The 17,702-nt window shown below is 42.4% G+C and overlaps 1 protein-coding gene across 1 annotated transcript in view; it reads left to right on the forward strand.

Moving 5' to 3' along the window:
- Window positions 1-7,102: 7,102 nt before the first annotated feature.
- LOC120064047 (obscurin-like protein 1) overlaps window positions 7,103-17,702 on the forward strand; it is a 75,271-nt gene continuing 64,671 nt past the window's right edge. The window contains exons 1-6 of the mRNA XM_039014358.1: window positions 7,103-8,120; window positions 9,568-9,837; window positions 10,091-10,351; window positions 10,562-10,873; window positions 11,566-11,832; window positions 11,970-12,245. Of these exons, the coding sequence (XP_038870286.1) occupies window positions 7,103-8,120; window positions 9,568-9,837; window positions 10,091-10,351; window positions 10,562-10,873; window positions 11,566-11,832; window positions 11,970-12,245 (2,404 nt within the window). The remainder of the gene's footprint in view (window positions 8,121-9,567; window positions 9,838-10,090; window positions 10,352-10,561; window positions 10,874-11,565; window positions 11,833-11,969; window positions 12,246-17,702) is intronic.

The following is a 17,702-nucleotide window of genomic DNA, read 5'->3' on the forward strand; positions in this document are numbered from 1 at the left end:
TGTATATGTTGATTCGTTCAATAGAGATTTATTGAAGTGAAGTGTTTCAACTTGTTTGAATAGTTAACTTAAAAATATGATTCAAGATTAACTAGTCTCAATGTTCATTAACCCATAATCCTTCCGTGGCCTCCAACTGCTCTTAAATACAAGTAAAACTAAATGCATGCTCTTCAACCGATCGCTGCCTGAACCTGCCCGCCCGTCCAGCATCACTACTCTGGACGGTTCTGACTTAGAATATGTGGACAACGACAAATACCTAGGTGTCTGGTTAGACTGCAAACTCTCCTTCCAGACTCACATCAAACATCTCCAATCCAAAGTTATATCTAGAATTGGCTTCCTATTTCGCAACAAAGCATCCTTCACTCATGCTGCCAAACATACCCTCGTAAAACTGACCATCCTACCGATCCTCGACTTCGGCGATGTCATTTACAAAATAGCCTCCAATACCCTACTCAATAAATTGGATGCAGTCTATCACAGTGCCATCCGTTTTGTCACCAAAGCCCCATATACTACCCACCACTGCGGCCTGTACGCTCTCGTTGGCTGGCCCTCGCTTCATACTCGTCGCCAAACCTACTGGCTCCAGGTCATCTACAAGACCCTGCTAGGTAAAGTCCCCTCTTATCTCAGCTTGCTGGTCACCATAGCAGCACCCACCTGTAGCACGCACACCAGCAGGTATATCTCTCTGTTCACCCCCAAAGCCAATTCCTCCGTTGGCTGCCTCTCCTTCCAGTTCTCTGCTGCCAATGACTGGAACGAACTACAAAAATCTCTGAAACTGGAAACACTTATCTCCCTCACTAGCTTTAAGCACCAGCTGTCAGAGCAGCTCAAAGATTACTGCACCTGTACATAGCCATCTATAATTTAGCCCAAACAACTACCTCTTCCCCTACTGTATGTATTTATTTATTTATTTAGCTCCTTTGCACCCCATTATTTCTATTTCTACTTTGCACATTCTTCCACTGCAAATCTACCATTCCAGTGTTTTACTTGCTATATTGTATTTACTTCGCCACCAAGGCCTTTTTTTGCCTTTACCTCCCTTATCTCACCTCATTTGCTCACATTGTATATAGACTTATTTTTCTACTGTATTATTGACTGTATGTTTGTTTTACTCCATGTGTAACTCTGTGTTGTTGTATGTGTCGAACTGCTTTGCTTTATCTTGGCCAGGTCGCAATTGTAAATGAGAACTTGTTCTCAACTTGCCTACCTGGTTAAATAAAAGTGAAATAAAAAAATCTAAAATAAGAGTCATAGCCCTGTCTAAACTGGGGGGGTTCTCCTGAATTATATGTACTTTTTTAAAGAAGGTTATACCAAGGATCATTTAGCTATTTGATTTTGAATGTTAAGACCCCTTGATGTATCCAAGAAATGTATTAACAATTATTTGATGAAAAAATATTTTTGGCCTTATTGCTACCCATCCAAACGCATTGAATAACATATTGACTACATGGAACAACAGATAGTCCCCCCAAAAAGTCTAAAAGAAGTTTGTTCTTAAGTGTCTGTCCTATATCTTAGCGTTTTAAGAAAGATCAGGAAACATTTTTTTTTTTTTTTTTTTTTTTTACATGTATTTAACCCCTATTTATGCCACTAAACTGTGTCCATATATAGTGTATCTTCCCCTCCCTTCCCTTGACCATCTTGGATGAGGTTGTGGCCGTCATGGTACTGTAGGCCTACACTTGTTTTCAGCCAGGATCAAGAGGTTATTCCAGTCTTTACTGTCCACGTCTTGAGTGACAGATGCCAATAGCTTTGGAGTGAACTCTTGCATCAGTGCCCACTGACTAGCATTATCTCCCTCGCCTCCTAACCTGTATTAGCACATTTCTGCACAGTGGTGGTCCTCATGCTGGGATTTGGGAATATAGTTGTTCCTGCTGTCTTGCAAATGCGTGGCAACATTGTGACAACATAGTTCATGACCAGTGGGTCTGCAGTGTACCATTGGGTGAAGGTGAAAGGCAGTGGCATTCTCTGGGAATTTTGTCAGGTACATGTACTTCTTCAGGGATGACACTGGGCAGAGTAGTTACTCTGGTGATTTTCCACTGAACTATCCAATTAAGGTAGCCCAAAAATGCATAATTAGAGGTTGTAGTAATATAACAAATGCCATTTAGCAGATGCTTTTATCCAAAACGAATGACAGTCATGCATGCATACATTGTTTGTATGGATGGGCCCAGCGGGAATCAATTCCATGATCCTGGCATTGCAAGCGCCATGCTCTACCAAGTGTAAATGCAGTAGCTTGCATCAGGAATCAGTTGAGACGGATGGGTCATTGACTAACCTGTTGAGCCCAGCCCAGAGCCCAAGGTAGCTGCTCACACTTTGTTATGCACACTGCCATAAAACTCTCAGAGAACAAGGTTTAACTCATCCTTGGTGATGCTTTCGAAGTCGACTGTTTTGAAGTGCAGTCAACGTCATCATGTAAGTCTTGTTCACCTTATTGTGACTCCTTTCCAAATTGTCCAGTTCATGTTAGCATTAGAACTTTTCTTCCAAAACCTTAGAATGTGGGTAATATTGTGGGTAAGACAGACACTTGTAAATGCTCTTGAAGCATTTACAACAGGGCTGCCCAACCCTCTTCCTGTAGGGTCCTACTGTCCTGTAGGTTTTCAGTCCAACCCTAATTTAGCATATCTGATTCAGCTAGTTAAGATCTTGTTGAGCAGCTAATTAGTAGAATCAGGTGTGTTAAATTAGGGTTAGACTGAAAACCCACAGGACGGTAGATCTCCAGGAAGAGGGTTGGGCAGCCCTGATTTACAAGAATCAATTGGTATGTATAATTTTTTTAATTATCATTGAACATCAGTAATTGTTTAGATTGTTCATTGTTTTGACACCCAAGCTTTTGGAATGAGCCCACACCTATGCATGGTCCTTGTGAGTGTGGTCAACCCCTGCTACACCACACAATAATCTAAATTTAACGTAAAACTCACTCTTCACTTGCTAAGCACATGGTTTCAGCCGGCGGAGAGCATCAATTTACAGTGGATGCCATGTTAGATCCGGCAGCCACTTATTCTGGATATCTACAATGATGATTATTATCAGTATCTCTAACCTCCTCTTTTCTAGATTGTGGTGAATTACAAGAAAACATAGAGAAGCTTCAACATGGAGGGGTCTTAAAGATTTTATTTAGAGTTCAGAGAAGACTGCCCTTCTCCTTAGGTTTTATTGCAAGGTCTCAAGTAAGCTAAGCAGTCTGCCCTGAACCAGCCATCTAAAGCTATCTTTAGCCCATGCAAGCAAGTGAATGGAAGAGCCCAACTTATCTTCACTGCTGTCATCAAGGCTGATGGTATTTTTAGGGGACAGCAGCAGCTGCAAAAGCATTTAACGTTCTTCCACGAACAATGACACTCGGGGTGTCTCAGGGTTGAACGCCACAGAGATTGGGGGACCGCTCTGGAGTGTAGAAAGGGCGCTGAGGGGGATATACTCAAATTCTCTTTACTTTTCTTGGATGGGTCTGGCACAGGCCTGTCAATATGTACTAAAAGATCACTTGGAAACTGTGAAAACAAAGCTCCACATTGGTTGATATTTAAGAGAAAGAACCCCAACCGGATTACAGTTGGTGTCGGGGAAAGAATCGACCAGTAAGTGACATTACTCAGCAGTTTGGAGGCGGGGAATATAGCCCCGGTGGCTTGAAGAAGAGTGCCAGTGCGGAATGTATGTTGACGATCGCTCCTTGGGACCAAAGAGAGGTAGGTCATGTGAGGAGTACGTAGTGCAGATTCACTGGGGGCAAGGGTCCTTCCAATTAAACCAGATGAGTAAACACAAAGGTTAATCTCCTCTTAAACCCCCAGGGGGAATATTGAGACCACTTTCAATGTATTGTCCTCAATCATTTTTGTGGAACAGGTGGCTAACAGGGAAATAATTACTAGCACCTGCCATCGGAGGTGATAAAGTGGATATTACGAGTTCTAACTGATGAAAAGGGTTTTCAGCATATTGACGTGGCACAGGTTCAGGATGAGAGAAAGGGTTGAAAGGGTGACAGAATGGTGATGATTTTAGAGGTAAACCAGACTACTACACATTGTCATATTGGTTTCTAGTTATACGATTTAAGATTCAGTACATGTATCACCATATACTACTCTTATTATATGTGCCTTTGACTGTGTGTGTGTTGCATGTGTGTGTGCGTACTGTGGCCCATGCAGTAAACTGGTGGACGCATGTCAAACATGGCTCGGAAGCATTCTAGATTTGGCTCACCTTCCTTGAGACCCTAACCATGCATCAGGGCGGACAGAAAGCAAACATACACATTGAGCTTAAAGTGATTAAAGTCATAGCCTGACTAATAGATGGCTCCAATGTCCATCAGGGCAAACCTTCAACTGCTTCTACCAAAATTGAGAAGCCAAAAAGATATACAATTGAGAGGACCATGTTGTTCAATGTGCCATAACATTGTGAAGATAATTTATTTATGCTAGGGAATTGTTAATCCCTGCATTCTATTTATTTTGGACAGAGAAACCCAATTTTAACAATGATATTTGGAGTATGAGTGCCAACAACGGGCGTGATGAAGGCGTAGCATATTTTGACTGTAAGTTCTCTAGGGGTGTGAGCACTGTGAGTTAGATCTGTGTTTGTGTGAGCACACGGGTTCCAGGGTGTGCTTTGTGATACCTGACACAGGCTCTCTCACAGGTCTTTATTTAGGGCATACTATATTAAGCACTTTCCCATTGAAATACAGCACCAGCTGTGCTGGCTATGTGTTGTGGTGGCTGCTGTTGCAATACGACTAAAGTAAAGGCCGTTCACCCCTGAATGGCTAACTTGCGCTTCTGTCTCACACACCCCCTGTAATTCAATTAACACTAATAGTAATGCCGCCTAATCACCCAAAACACATCATGGATACTAAATGGCGCAATGTTTTAATGATAAAATTGTTTTTTACACACACATTGTAGTGCTATAAGCTGTTATGCAGTCTCTATGCAGTACCCTGAGACAATATATTCTATTCTGAACTAGTGTAGTTGTCCAAGTTCTTACGCTGTATTGTCCTTTTAGTAACATTTTACGTAAAAAAACTAACATTTATTAAATTTAAAAAAATCCTCAGCAATCTACACACAATACCCTATAATGACAAATCGAAAACAGTTTTTTAGAAATGTTTGCAAATGTATTTACATAAGTATTCAGCCCCTTTGCTATGAGACTCAAAATTGAGCTCAGATGCATCCTGTTTCCATTGATCATCCTTGAGATGTTTCTACCGCTTTATTGGAGTCCACCTGTGGTAAATTCAGAGATGTGGTCCACCTGTGGTAAATTCAGAGAGAAATTCTAGAGATCATCTGTAAAGATGGAAGAACCTTCAAGAAGGACAACCATCTCTGCAGCACTCCACCAATCAGGCCTTTATGGTAGAGTGGCCAGACGGAAGCCACTCCTCAGTAAAAGGCACATGATAGCCCACTTGGAGTTTGCCAAAAGGCACCTAAAGACTCTCAGAGCATGAGAAACAAGATTATCTGGTCTGATGAAACCAAGATTGATCTCTTTGGCCTGAATGCCAAGCGTCACATCTGGAGGAAACCTGGCACCATCCATATTTTTCAGCGGCAGGGACTGCGAGACTAGTCAGGATCGAGGCAAAGATGAGCGGAGCAAAGTACAGAGAAATCCTTGATGAAAACATGCTCAGGACCTCAGACTGGAGTGAAGGTTCACCTTCCAACAGGACAATGACCCTAATCACACAGCCAAGACAAAGTAGGAGTGGCTATCGGACAAGTCTCTGAATGTCCTTGAGTGGCCCAGCCAGAGCCCGGACCTGAACCCGATCGAACATCTCTGGAGAGACCTGAAAATAGCTAAGCAGCAACCAGTTTTTGCTGTGTCATTATGAAGTGTTGTGTGTAGATTGATTATGGAAAAAAACTAAAATTTAATACATTTTAGAATAAGGCTGTAACGTAACAAAATTTGGAAAAAGTCAAGGGGTCTGAATACTTTCCGAATACACTGTGTATTCCTTGATTACCTGTTTTAACATTGAGCCATTATACTTTCTTATAATTTTATTGTCTTACTATGTAATGTATAGTCATGTAGTTGTATAGTCACAATCATATATGAAATAAGACATAAGTAGTTGATATGCTTATGACACATCTTACAATGCATTTTTACTGCAGTATTATGGCAAATAGCTACTGTACTGTCCATTCTGTCATATTTTGTCACCCACTGAAATGCCATAATACAGATAATGTATCCTACAACACAGCTAAATGTTTACAAATGCATAATTATCAGTGGCCTAGGGTGGTCTAGTGGTCCAAGCCCTTGCCTCTGGAACACATATATACTGCTGCAGCACGAGTTTGAATAAGGCCAACTACTGCCCCAATCCTTATAAATGCATACTTATCTAAGAATAGCAGAGGCTGCTTAGGTCAATGTGTCAGAATAGTTCAATGTTCCTGATTTTAGCATATTTGAATAAATTCCACGGCGCGCTTAACATTTTTGAAAATGAAAATGACTTTATTAACATGGGCATACCCAGAGAATGAATCAAAACACATTTGAAGAGTCTATACATTTTTTTATATGAAACAATTCATAGTTATTTCTTTGTTCATTCCAGCTCCATTCCATCTTCATAAGCAAATTATCAGATTGCAGCAACACACATAGATGCAGAATGTAGGGGTGCTGACGTTGCTGCAGCCCCCCCTGAAATATTTGAATAAAAACAAATCTTAATAAATAAAATAAAATAATAACATTCTCAAAAAAGTGCATTGGTCCTTTACTAGTCCTGTATTAGTGGACCGATATAGCTGTTTGTAACGCGGGCAAAAAAACATATTTCTGCAAGTATGCCCACACAATGTCTGCCAGGTATTGCACAATGTCTCTTTCTGTTTGTTTTCTTTTAGAACCTTGTACAGTACAGAAGTGGGCAGCCCGACTCCTGTGAGGGAGCAACTGCATGCTGGTGGCCTGCCTATGGTGAGGTGAGGCTGGCAAACTAGCAGAGATGGATGTGTTTGGTGGTGCCCCACGTTTCCTGGCCTACCCTCGCCCCGTAGTAGTGCAGAGTGGCACTGACGCCGTCCTGAAGTGTCAGATTGGCGGGGACCCCAGGCCAGCGGTCATCTGGGAGCGAAACAACGAACAGATCCACCCAGAGGGTCGCTACCGCCTCTTCGAGGACGGAAATGTCTACAATCTCATAATCTCATCGGTGACCACAGAGGATAGCGGCCAGTACACATGCAAGGCCAAGAACAGCATCGGGGAAACATATGCCGCGGCGACCCTGAAGGTGGAGGGCGAGGCCCAAGAGATGGAGGTCCGGGAGGAGAACAAGCCTCGTTTCCTGATCAAACCCCTCTCCACCCGGGTGGGCCGCGGCGAAGACGCCGTCTTCTCCTGTAAGCTGTGGGGAAAACCACGGCCAGAGGTGGTCTGGGAAAAGGACGGGAGAAAACTCAACCAGATCTTTGAGAGTACACATTTCAATGTGGGCTACCAGGACGGGGGATGGTTCCAGCTTAAAATCTTCAAGACTCGTGCACCCGACGGTGGAGTGTACACATGCAAGGCCAGAAATGAGTTTGGAGAGGGGCTGGCTGGAGCCGTGTTGCTCGTCGATGCAGGCCCGGGTCACGAGGAAGAGGGAAACCGAAACGGTTACACAAACGGCCACTGGAAAGGCCATCAAGGAAAACAGAGGAGTGGTAGGCAGCTGACCACACGGCTCAAAGACGACCCAGTGACCAACCAAGCCAAGCAAGTGAAAATGTTTGCCGTGACAGAGGGCAAGCATGCCAAATTCCGCTGCTTTGTGACTGGGAAGCCCAAACCAGAAATAATATGGAGGAAAGACGGCAGGCTGATCATGTCCGGAAGACGGTACCTGTTATATGAAGACAGGGAGGGTTACTTCACACTTAAAGTGCTGTATTGTAAGCAACAGGACAACGGTGTTTATGTTTGCGCTGCATCCAACACTGCAGGACAAACCCTCAGTGCTGTACATCTCTCTGTGAAAGGTAGGTCAAACTGGTATTTGTCCATTGCTACAGAGTTGGCTGTTAACATACTTCAGTAGAGAACTAGAATGACTTTCATGGAACAATATAACATGTATAAAAACATAACTCCATGCAGGTGTGTACATCTCCCCTTGACTTAATACCATATATAAGCCTTTTAACAGGTAATCAGCATTGCTAAATGAATACGCTAACAAGTCAATTAGCTGCATATGGCCAGTGTAATCAGTAGCCAAATCATTTGGCTCCTGCAAAGCAATTCAATCCCTAATTCACCAGAGGATTAATGGTACGTCTTAATTATCTGAAACTTGAACAGAGATATTTCAAAGTACCTGACCTGGCCAAGCTCATCGACATGAAGTGGATTCCAACCGGTCCAATGTCTGCAAAGTCACTTAGGTTTTTAAAGGTCTGGGAGGGGGGGGGGGGGGGGGGGGGTCCATGTGATCGAAGTCTCTAGAGGTGGGATCATGTTTCGCACATGGCGCAGAGAAAAGCACTGGTGGCAACATTGTATTGGAGCTAGGGAAGGCTACAAAGCAACATTGTGTTCGAGCTATGGCAGGCTATAAAGTACATGTTTACACAATGTTATCCTGGTAATGCAGATGGGAGTAGAGGTTTAAATAGGTGAATTTGTTAAGAGTCTTTCCTCAATTATTGGATCATCAAGCTCTTTGTGGGTCGGATAAGTATATAGTCAGCGAAATACACACATAATTCAAAGAGCAGTTCACATTCGTTCATTTATAACTGGTATTGTCTGATGGTGTCAGTTACAAACAGTTTATTGCCTATCCAACGCCCCAATGTGTGAATGGTCTTTCCATACCAACTGAATGAAGCCACTTGTCTCATATGATTCTTCTTAACTTGTTTGCTATATTGGTATTTACTATGAAATATATTTCAATTTACAGATTATAACATAGATCTAGACCAAGGACACAGATCAAGCGCAGTTGTCAGCTATGTTTGGAAATTCACATGGACAGTATTTACACGAACAGCAGTGAGTGTTGTCTGAATTGAACAGGAGTTATTCCTAGTGTAAACCAGCACTGTATAAAGTAACATTGTTTACCATGTTTTAAAACTGCAATTCAAAGATTTAAACCAATAGAATAAATACAAATGAACATGATTTTCCACTGGCTATAGTCAAGACGGTTTTGGGGTAACATGTCTAAAACACCACGTTATAAAGTGATTTATCAAAAAATAACTAGTCTTGCTAAGTCAGTAGACTTTGTTCTGTGTCAGAGCTACCTCTTTACAATGTTATACTACTGTATTAACTTTGAGGCCAGACATCTCTGATAAAAGGAACATATGAATTCCTTGTATGAGTCATTTTTTCTTTTACCATGTCCTTCAAATGAGTCCTACGTAGGTGGCCGTTAACCCCTTTAATGGTATCCCTCCGTCTCCTTAATGCCAGAACCGCCTGTGCGGTTTAAACAGCCCCTCATTGATCTGGAGGTGTGGGAACGGGACCTGGCTGTTCTGGAGTGTGAGGTTCCTGAGGACTCTGTTCCCATCACATGGTATTTGGAGGACAGGCGGCTACAGCCAGGGGCCAAATATGGGATGGAAGAGTGGGGAACAAAACGACGACTAACTATTCGTGACATCGGAGTCGACGACGATGGGATTTATCTTTGCGAGATGGCGGATGGGGGGAGGAGCATTGCTGAGGTGGCAGTTAAAGGTAAATTCTGTACATCTACTGTATTTATATATAATATACACAGTATCTGGACTGATACACACAGAAAGCCATCGTTAGCATGACATGGTTGGGGTGGATTTAGGAAATTCATGTAAGATCAGGTTGAGTTGAATGAACAAATATGGCACGCTTACAGTTTGACGTCACACCACAGTACAACGCGCCCATATGTCAGCGCAGTTATTTTTTCACAGCTATTGATGTCCTTACAATTTACTCTGTCCCCTTGTAGGCACAATCGTGCGTAAGCTTCCACGTAAGGTGGATGTTTTGGAGGGGGAAAATGCTGCCTTCTGTGTTGAAGTGGAGGAGGAGGAAATGGACATACACTGGTACAAAGAGGGGACGGAGCTCCGTGAGACTCATCAGACCATCCTGAAGTCCTTTGGAAAAACTCACATTCTGGTTTTTGTCAACACAACGCCCCAGGATTCTGGCCTTGTGACCTTCTTTGTGGGAAGATCCAAAACTTCCTCTCAGCTGAGGGTAAAAGGTACAATACTTGTGGCATCTGTTTGGGATTAGATTTTGTAGGTGGTGAATTTGTCAGACAAATGGGATAGAAATTGTGTTCCTAAGGTCGTCAAGCCTAATTCTACTGAATTCATATCCAATTTCACCAATAAGAATCTATATCCAAATATAAGAACATGGGCTAGCGTTTTATACATTACATACTGTATATAGTATATTCTGCTTTCAGCGGCCAGGCATAGCCCACCCAGCTGCCCAGTGGGTGTGCAGATCAACACAGAGCGTGCCAACGCTGCCCTCCTCTCCTGGGTTCCGGCGCTGGACACCCGGAAGAACCCCCCATCGGGTTACGTGTTGGAGAGGCAAGAGGTGGGCACCGGCTCTCAGGAGTGGCTGCAATGCTTGACCACCGACTCGGCCACCTCAGTGGAGATTCTTGGCGACAGCGTTCCCTGCGAGGCAGATTATCGCTTTCGCATATGCGGTGTCAACAAGTATGGCAGGAGCAACAATGTGGAGTTCCCAAGGGCAGTTCACCTGGGTAAGCAGAAGCCCTCCCAACTGAAAATCTGCTACATATACCTTTCGATTGGCACATTAGCGCCAAGCTGGATTCAAGCCAAACTGGACAAGATGGCAAAGCTTAATTTGTATTTCCATTGCTACTAGAATGTTTTTTTATATTGCTAGCTAGCTAATGTAACACTTTAGCTAGCTAGGTATGCTAATGTAAATGGTGTAACATGATAGCCATTGCTAGACAACTAGCTGGGGCTAGTGTGATGTCTGTCAAAATAATTCACTGCTGTAACTACTCCCATTCTGCTAGCTAGCCAAATGTTTAGCCAGCAAAACATTGGTTAGCATTATCATCTGCTAGCATAATATTAAGCTAGTATTGGCTAACTATCATTCCTACCATGCTAGCCATTCGCCAACTAGCTAATGATCCAAACCTGATCCCTAAAAGCTAGCTAGCTAGCTACTCTGAGTTGTAATGACTGACCTGTGAGAGAGTTTGAATTCTGTGCTCAGCAAACACCATTAGAACAAGTGGAGACAATCAGAAATCAAGCCAGCTTGAATGTGGAGCAGCTCTTAGCGGAAACAAAATCATAGAGATACTTAACATTATAACCCTTTGGAAACCTGCTTTGCATAAGGTGTTACCGAATTTGAGTTTGAAGTAGAATGCAGAGCGTAATTGAGGTGTAATATTGCTATGTTTTTCAGTCCCTGTGACCAGAATACAAGCCCCCCTACAGGATGCCTTGGTGCCAGAAGGCCAGGATGCCTGCTTCTCAATTGAGCTCACTGCCTCAGTTATTGGCTCATGGTTCTTGAATGGCACTCAGCTTCTGGAGGACGACCGTTACTCCATGCGGCGGTCTCGAACGCACCAATCCCTTCGCATACAAGGGGTACGAGACACAGACAACGGTGCTGAGATCACATTCATTGCCTATGGAATACGAGATTCAGCAGCACTCTATATTCAAGGTACATATTCATTACTGCCAAAAATGAAAGGTGTATGAGAAAAATGTCCTTTCTTACTCTATTGTACCAATTGAATTTTGGTCAAAGTGTTATAATTGTGATGAGAAAAATTCTCATGATTTTTCTGAAATTTGCAGCTCCTCTAGTGAAGTTCACACCGCTGTCAGAGATGGATCGTAATAAATTTGTTGAACTTGGCAACCCCATTGTACTCTACTGCGAGTTGTCAGACCCCGCAGTTCCAGTACACTGGTACAAGAATGGGGTGGAGGTACACACAGTCGAGGGTCTTCATATTCAGTCAGAAGGCACAATGAGGAGAATTGTCATCCAATCATCAGAGTTCTCCCATTCCGGAGTGTATTGCTGTGATGCCATTGATGATGTCATAAGGTTCAACGTGGAAGTTGAGGGTGAGTGGCAAGTGGTTTCTGTTGAACTAATTTCTTGTGTGTTACTAACACATTTCTTGTGACCTTCTGACCTGATAGACATCTGTTCCACAAGTATGTATTAAGTTTGATGATTGCACTTGAACATCACAAATCAAACATAAGATGAATGTAACACACAGACATAAAAAAACATGATAACATCTAAACACCCATAGCTCCACCTGTGAGGTTTTCAGCACTTCCAGAAGCTGAGAGGAACAAGTCCATTGAAGCAGGCTGCCCCATTGTCCTGAAATGTGAGCTCTCAGATCCAACTGCCCAGGTCTACTGGTACAAGGATGGAACAAAGCTCCTACCTCAAAGTGGAATAGAAATCCAGTCAGATGGCATCACAAGGACACTAGTTGTCCAGTCAGCAGAGATATTCTACTCTGGGTCGTACAGCTGCAAGACAAAGGGTGATGCCATCAAGTTCAATGTGGACGTCAAAGGTGAAAAAGTTTTATTTTGGGCTCTACGAAAAATTAACAAGCTCCCTCTTAACAAAGCTACTAACAATGATGGTCTTGTACTGTATGTTTTCTGTCGCTCTTTTTCTTGCTGCCTATTAACAATGAGCTTTATGATCATCCCTTCTTTTATTACAATACAATGCTTAACCTGCTTGATCTTCGATAATACGTTTTTTTTAGAAACTGCCATTTTAAAACTGACAAAAGTCATGAAATCATGATTTGTCTAATCAAACCAATAATATCATGATTTCCCTAATCAAACCAACAATGTAATTATGGATTACCATGATCTAAGACTTAAACATATCTATAGTTCGGCCTGTGAGGTTCTCAGTACTTCCAGAAGCTGAGAGAAACAAGTCCATTGAAGCAGGCTGCCCCATTGTCCTGAAATGTGAGCTCTCAGATCCAACTGCCCAGGTCTACTGGTACAAGGATGGAATACAGCTCTTTTCAAACCATGAACTAGACATCCAATCAGAAGGCAACATGAGGACGTTGGTTGTTCAGTCAGTAGAACTGACTGGCGCTAGCACTTACAGTTGTACCACGGTGGATGATACCATGGAGTTCCATGTGGATATCAAAGGTGATTTGGCCCTTTCTGCCTTTGCTTTACATCCTTTAACAGTCGTGTCCTTTTCCAAATGCAACTAATAATCCCTGCCTTCTCTGTGTTCATGAACAAATAACTTTACAGAACAGAATACTGTATATAGCCTTGCTACCTGTGCTCGATTGATTTGCAATGCTGTGGCTATCTATTTACACATACTTGATGATCACTTTACTCATTTTGTATTTTCAAATCATTTGAAGCCACATAGAAGTGTATATACTGTATGAGATACATTTAAAGATTTATCTCTATAATATGGTATTTCATTCATCCTCATTGCTAGCTGTGCCAGTGACCTTCTCAGCTATCTTTGATGTTGAGAAGACCAAGTCGGTTGAAGCAGGCTGCCCTTTTCAACTGCAATGTGAGGTTACAGATCCCACTGCCCAGGTCTACTGGTGCAAGGATGGGGAAAAGCTCCTCCCACAGACTGGAATGGACATCCAATCTAATGGCACCATGAGGAGGCTCATTGTCCAATCAGCAGAGGTCTTTCACTCAGGGCTGTACAACTGTGAAACTTCTGACGACACTCTCCAGTTTACTGTGGATATCAAAGGTGATTTGTGGCTTTTTGGTTCAAATCTCATACAGAGTAACCCTAGACAGTTTTGTGGAGATTAGATGCAACTAACATTGGTGGCTATTTGTGTTGTCTGTCTGTGGGGACATACTTCTTCTTCTTCTTAAGTTAATTGAAACACTTGCTTTCCATCTCATTAAATAAGGAAATAATTGTTGTTTGTTTACTGTTTGAAGCAATAGGTTTGCCTCTTTGAAACTGGTTTGAGAAATGACAGTTTAGTCAGTTGGGGAAGCTTTACTGTAAGCCCCCTCCCTCCCCCAAAATATTGTTATCTGCTGTAAATTCCACAATTATAACATGGATAATCATCTTTAGCTCCACCAGTGAAGTTCTTACCTTCACCAGAGGTTGTGAAGAGCCAGCCGCTTGAAGCAACCTGCCCCATTGAACTACCCTGTGAGATCTCAGACCCCATTGCCCAGGTGTCACGGCAGAAGGACAAAGTAGAGCTCATCTCTGACACTGGACCTTTCGAAATGGAGGGCATCAGGAGGAACCTGGTTGTCGAACCGGCACACCCCTCCAACTCTGGGGCGTATTATTGTGCGACAGCGGAAGATGTTGCCCCATTAATTGTACAGAACCAAGGTGATTTTTGTCAAATGTTTGTTTTTCTCTAGTTTCAGTTGCGACTAACTCTCTTTCTGTAGCTTTTGGATTAATTGTCTTCTTACATGTTCTGAGCTAATACTTAAAAAGCTAGATGCTTTAGTGTTGATATTGTCTCTTTACATTAGCCATTTTATAACCACTCCAAATAATTCACACTGAATTATCCCCTCAATGATTACCTATAGCTCCGCCCATGACAAACTTGGTTGCCCCTGAAGTTGAGAAGAACAAGTCCATAGAAGCAGGCCTCTCAATTGTACAACAGTTTGAGATTTCAGACCCCATTGCCCAGGTCTGCTGGCACAAAGATGGAACACAGATCTACCCACATAGTGGACTTGACAGACAATCAAAGGGCAGCATAAGGACTTTGTTCATCCAACCAGATGACATGTCCTGTGGTGGGAGGTTTGACTGCCAAACAACTGGCGATACCACACAATTTAATGTGGCCATCAAAGGTGGTGCTCCACATAAACCATTTTCTACTCCATATCAAAATCTGACAGAAGCATTTACATGGTTGAAGCTATCATCCAGCTTACTGTTTTCTCTGTGGCTTTGTTCAAACAGCAGAGCTGTCTCACCCTGGCAGTGAGAAGGGTGAGATATCTGATGAGTCTTCCCAATACACTATGGATAAAGGTGATATAATGCTATTTCAACATTAGCACTCTCCATTTTAACCCAGCATATACATGCCACTAACAATGGTGGTGTATTAGCTAGTGTATTCCATCCTTCAAAGCATATAAAGACAGTAGTTTAAATGTGTTTCTTCTTGTGATCCCTTCACCCCTCAATCTCATCTGATTCCCTGCTATTTTGGCTTTTAATCAAACATCTGAATGGTCTGTGGGCGGCTGAATGTCTTCATATTAATTCATGTCAATTGTTTAGTATGTCATATCGTCATTCTTAACAGAGTCAAACAACAATGACGCTTGTAACAAGCAGCTTTTCCATTCTTGAAGCACATCTTATGTCTTGCTCATCATCCAATCGTCACATTCCCTTTGCTGCCCAGAATCTGTCCCTGTCGCAATGAGCCTTTATCACAAAATGTGAAAATGTATGTACGAGTGGCTAAAAAAGGAATGAGTGATGTAGTGAACTGAGTTCTGTGTTAGGAAATGTACTGTTAGGTCTTATTTATCTTGTCTTTAGACCAGCTCTTAATCTGGTCGCCTCTCTTCATTGTTAACCTTTGCCATCGGTTTTCTCTTAACTCATCCATGCTAACACACAATGATGTGTAGTACCTTTAGAAAAGGATTTGTAAATAAGAGAAGGCACACAGAACATCAATTGAAAACCTTTCTCTGTGTGCACCACAATGCATATAGCTGCACCTGTGAGGGTCTCAGCTGACCAAGCGATTGAGAAGAACAAGTCCATTGAAGAGGTCTGCCCCGTTGAGGTTCACTGTGAGCCCTTAGACTCTACTGACCAGATCCTCCACTACAAGGACGGTCAACATCTTCAAACATATGAAATATATTCCATGGAGATGCCAAGTCTCCAATCTGTGGAGCAGTTTTCCATAGAGACACCAACTGTCCAATCAGCAGAACACTATTCAATGGAGACAGCAACTCTCCATTCACCAGAGCTCTATGGCTCCATGGAGACAGCAACCTTCCAATCAGCAGAGCTATATGGCTCCATGCAGATACCAACTATCCAATCAGCAGAACTCTATGGCTCCATGCAGACACCAACTGTCCAATCAGCAGAGCTCTATGGCACCATGCATACACCAACTCACCAATCAGCAGAGGTCTGTGGCTCCATGCAGACACTAACTCTCCAGTCTGCAGAGCTCTATGATTCTATGCAGACACAAACTCTTCAATCAGCAGAGCTCTATGGCACCATGCATACACCAACTCACCAATCAGCAGAGGTCTGTGGCTCCATGCAGACACTAACTCTCCAGTCTGCAGAGCTCTATGATTCTATGCAGACACAAACTCTTCAATCAGCAGAGCTCTATGGCTCCATACATACACCAACTCACCAATCAACAGAGGTATGTGGTTCCATGCAAACACCAACTTTCCACTCACCAGAGGTCTGTGGCTCAATACAGACACCAACTCTCCAATCAGCAGAGCTCTGCTGCTCGATGAAGACACCAACTCTCCAATCAGCAGAGCTCTATACCTCCATGAAGACACCAACTCTTCAATCAGCAGAGCTCTATCAATTAGGAGAATGTGACAGTCAATTGGATGACGATGACATTGCATTTAAGGTGGATGTTGAAGGTGATTAAATATGGTTAGCTTTATCAAACAAAACAACTGACAGGCACAATGTTGACATTGTGTAAAAATCAACTGATTGCTATAAGTAATCTTTTACACTTGACAATTGCTACATTTACTCTTATTCAATTTAGCTCATACTAAAATAATACTGAAAATGAGTCATTGTGATACTTTGAGCTTGAGTGCTTTTATAACGATTTGTCTGATTATTCTATATGTAAGATTCAAAGTCACACTAACTTGTATTCATAGGTATCTCAGTCTAACCAAAAATATCCTCCCCTTAAATTTTATATATCAACTCTAATAAAACAGTTATGTTATACTTATATGGTAAACATGACAGAATTAGTGGTATTTGCTTATTCATTTGAGATTCTTGAGAGGTATTGGCATGACTAATCTCGGTAGTGATATTTGCTCTTAAGATACTGGAGCCATTTTATTGTAGCAAATATTTCTTAATGGTGATGCGATTCTCTCTTAATACTACTTCACACACCCCCAGCACCTCCTGTGAGGATCACAACACCTTGTGAAGCTGAGAGGAACAAGTCCGTTGCAGCAGGCGGTCCCATTGTCCTGCGTTGTGAGATATCAGACCCAAATGCACATGTTTCCTGGTACAAGGACGGAACACTGCTACATGAAGAGAATGGACTAGAAATGCAATCGAAAGGTTCCATAAGGACATTGGATGTGGAATCTGCAAGGCTGTCTGATGCAGGGAGCTACAGCTGTAAGACAACAGATGATGCAATGCAGTTTCATGTGGATGTGAAAGGTAATAATTGTTTCAGTTTTTTTTGGTCTGTTTAATCATTTACTAATAAAAGGATACAGTAATTAGACCTTTAGAGATGTGTTAGG

This window comes from Salvelinus namaycush, chromosome 19 (assembly GCF_016432855.1).
Source record: "Salvelinus namaycush isolate Seneca chromosome 19, SaNama_1.0, whole genome shotgun sequence".
Taxonomy (NCBI): Eukaryota; Metazoa; Chordata; class Actinopteri; order Salmoniformes; family Salmonidae; genus Salvelinus; species Salvelinus namaycush.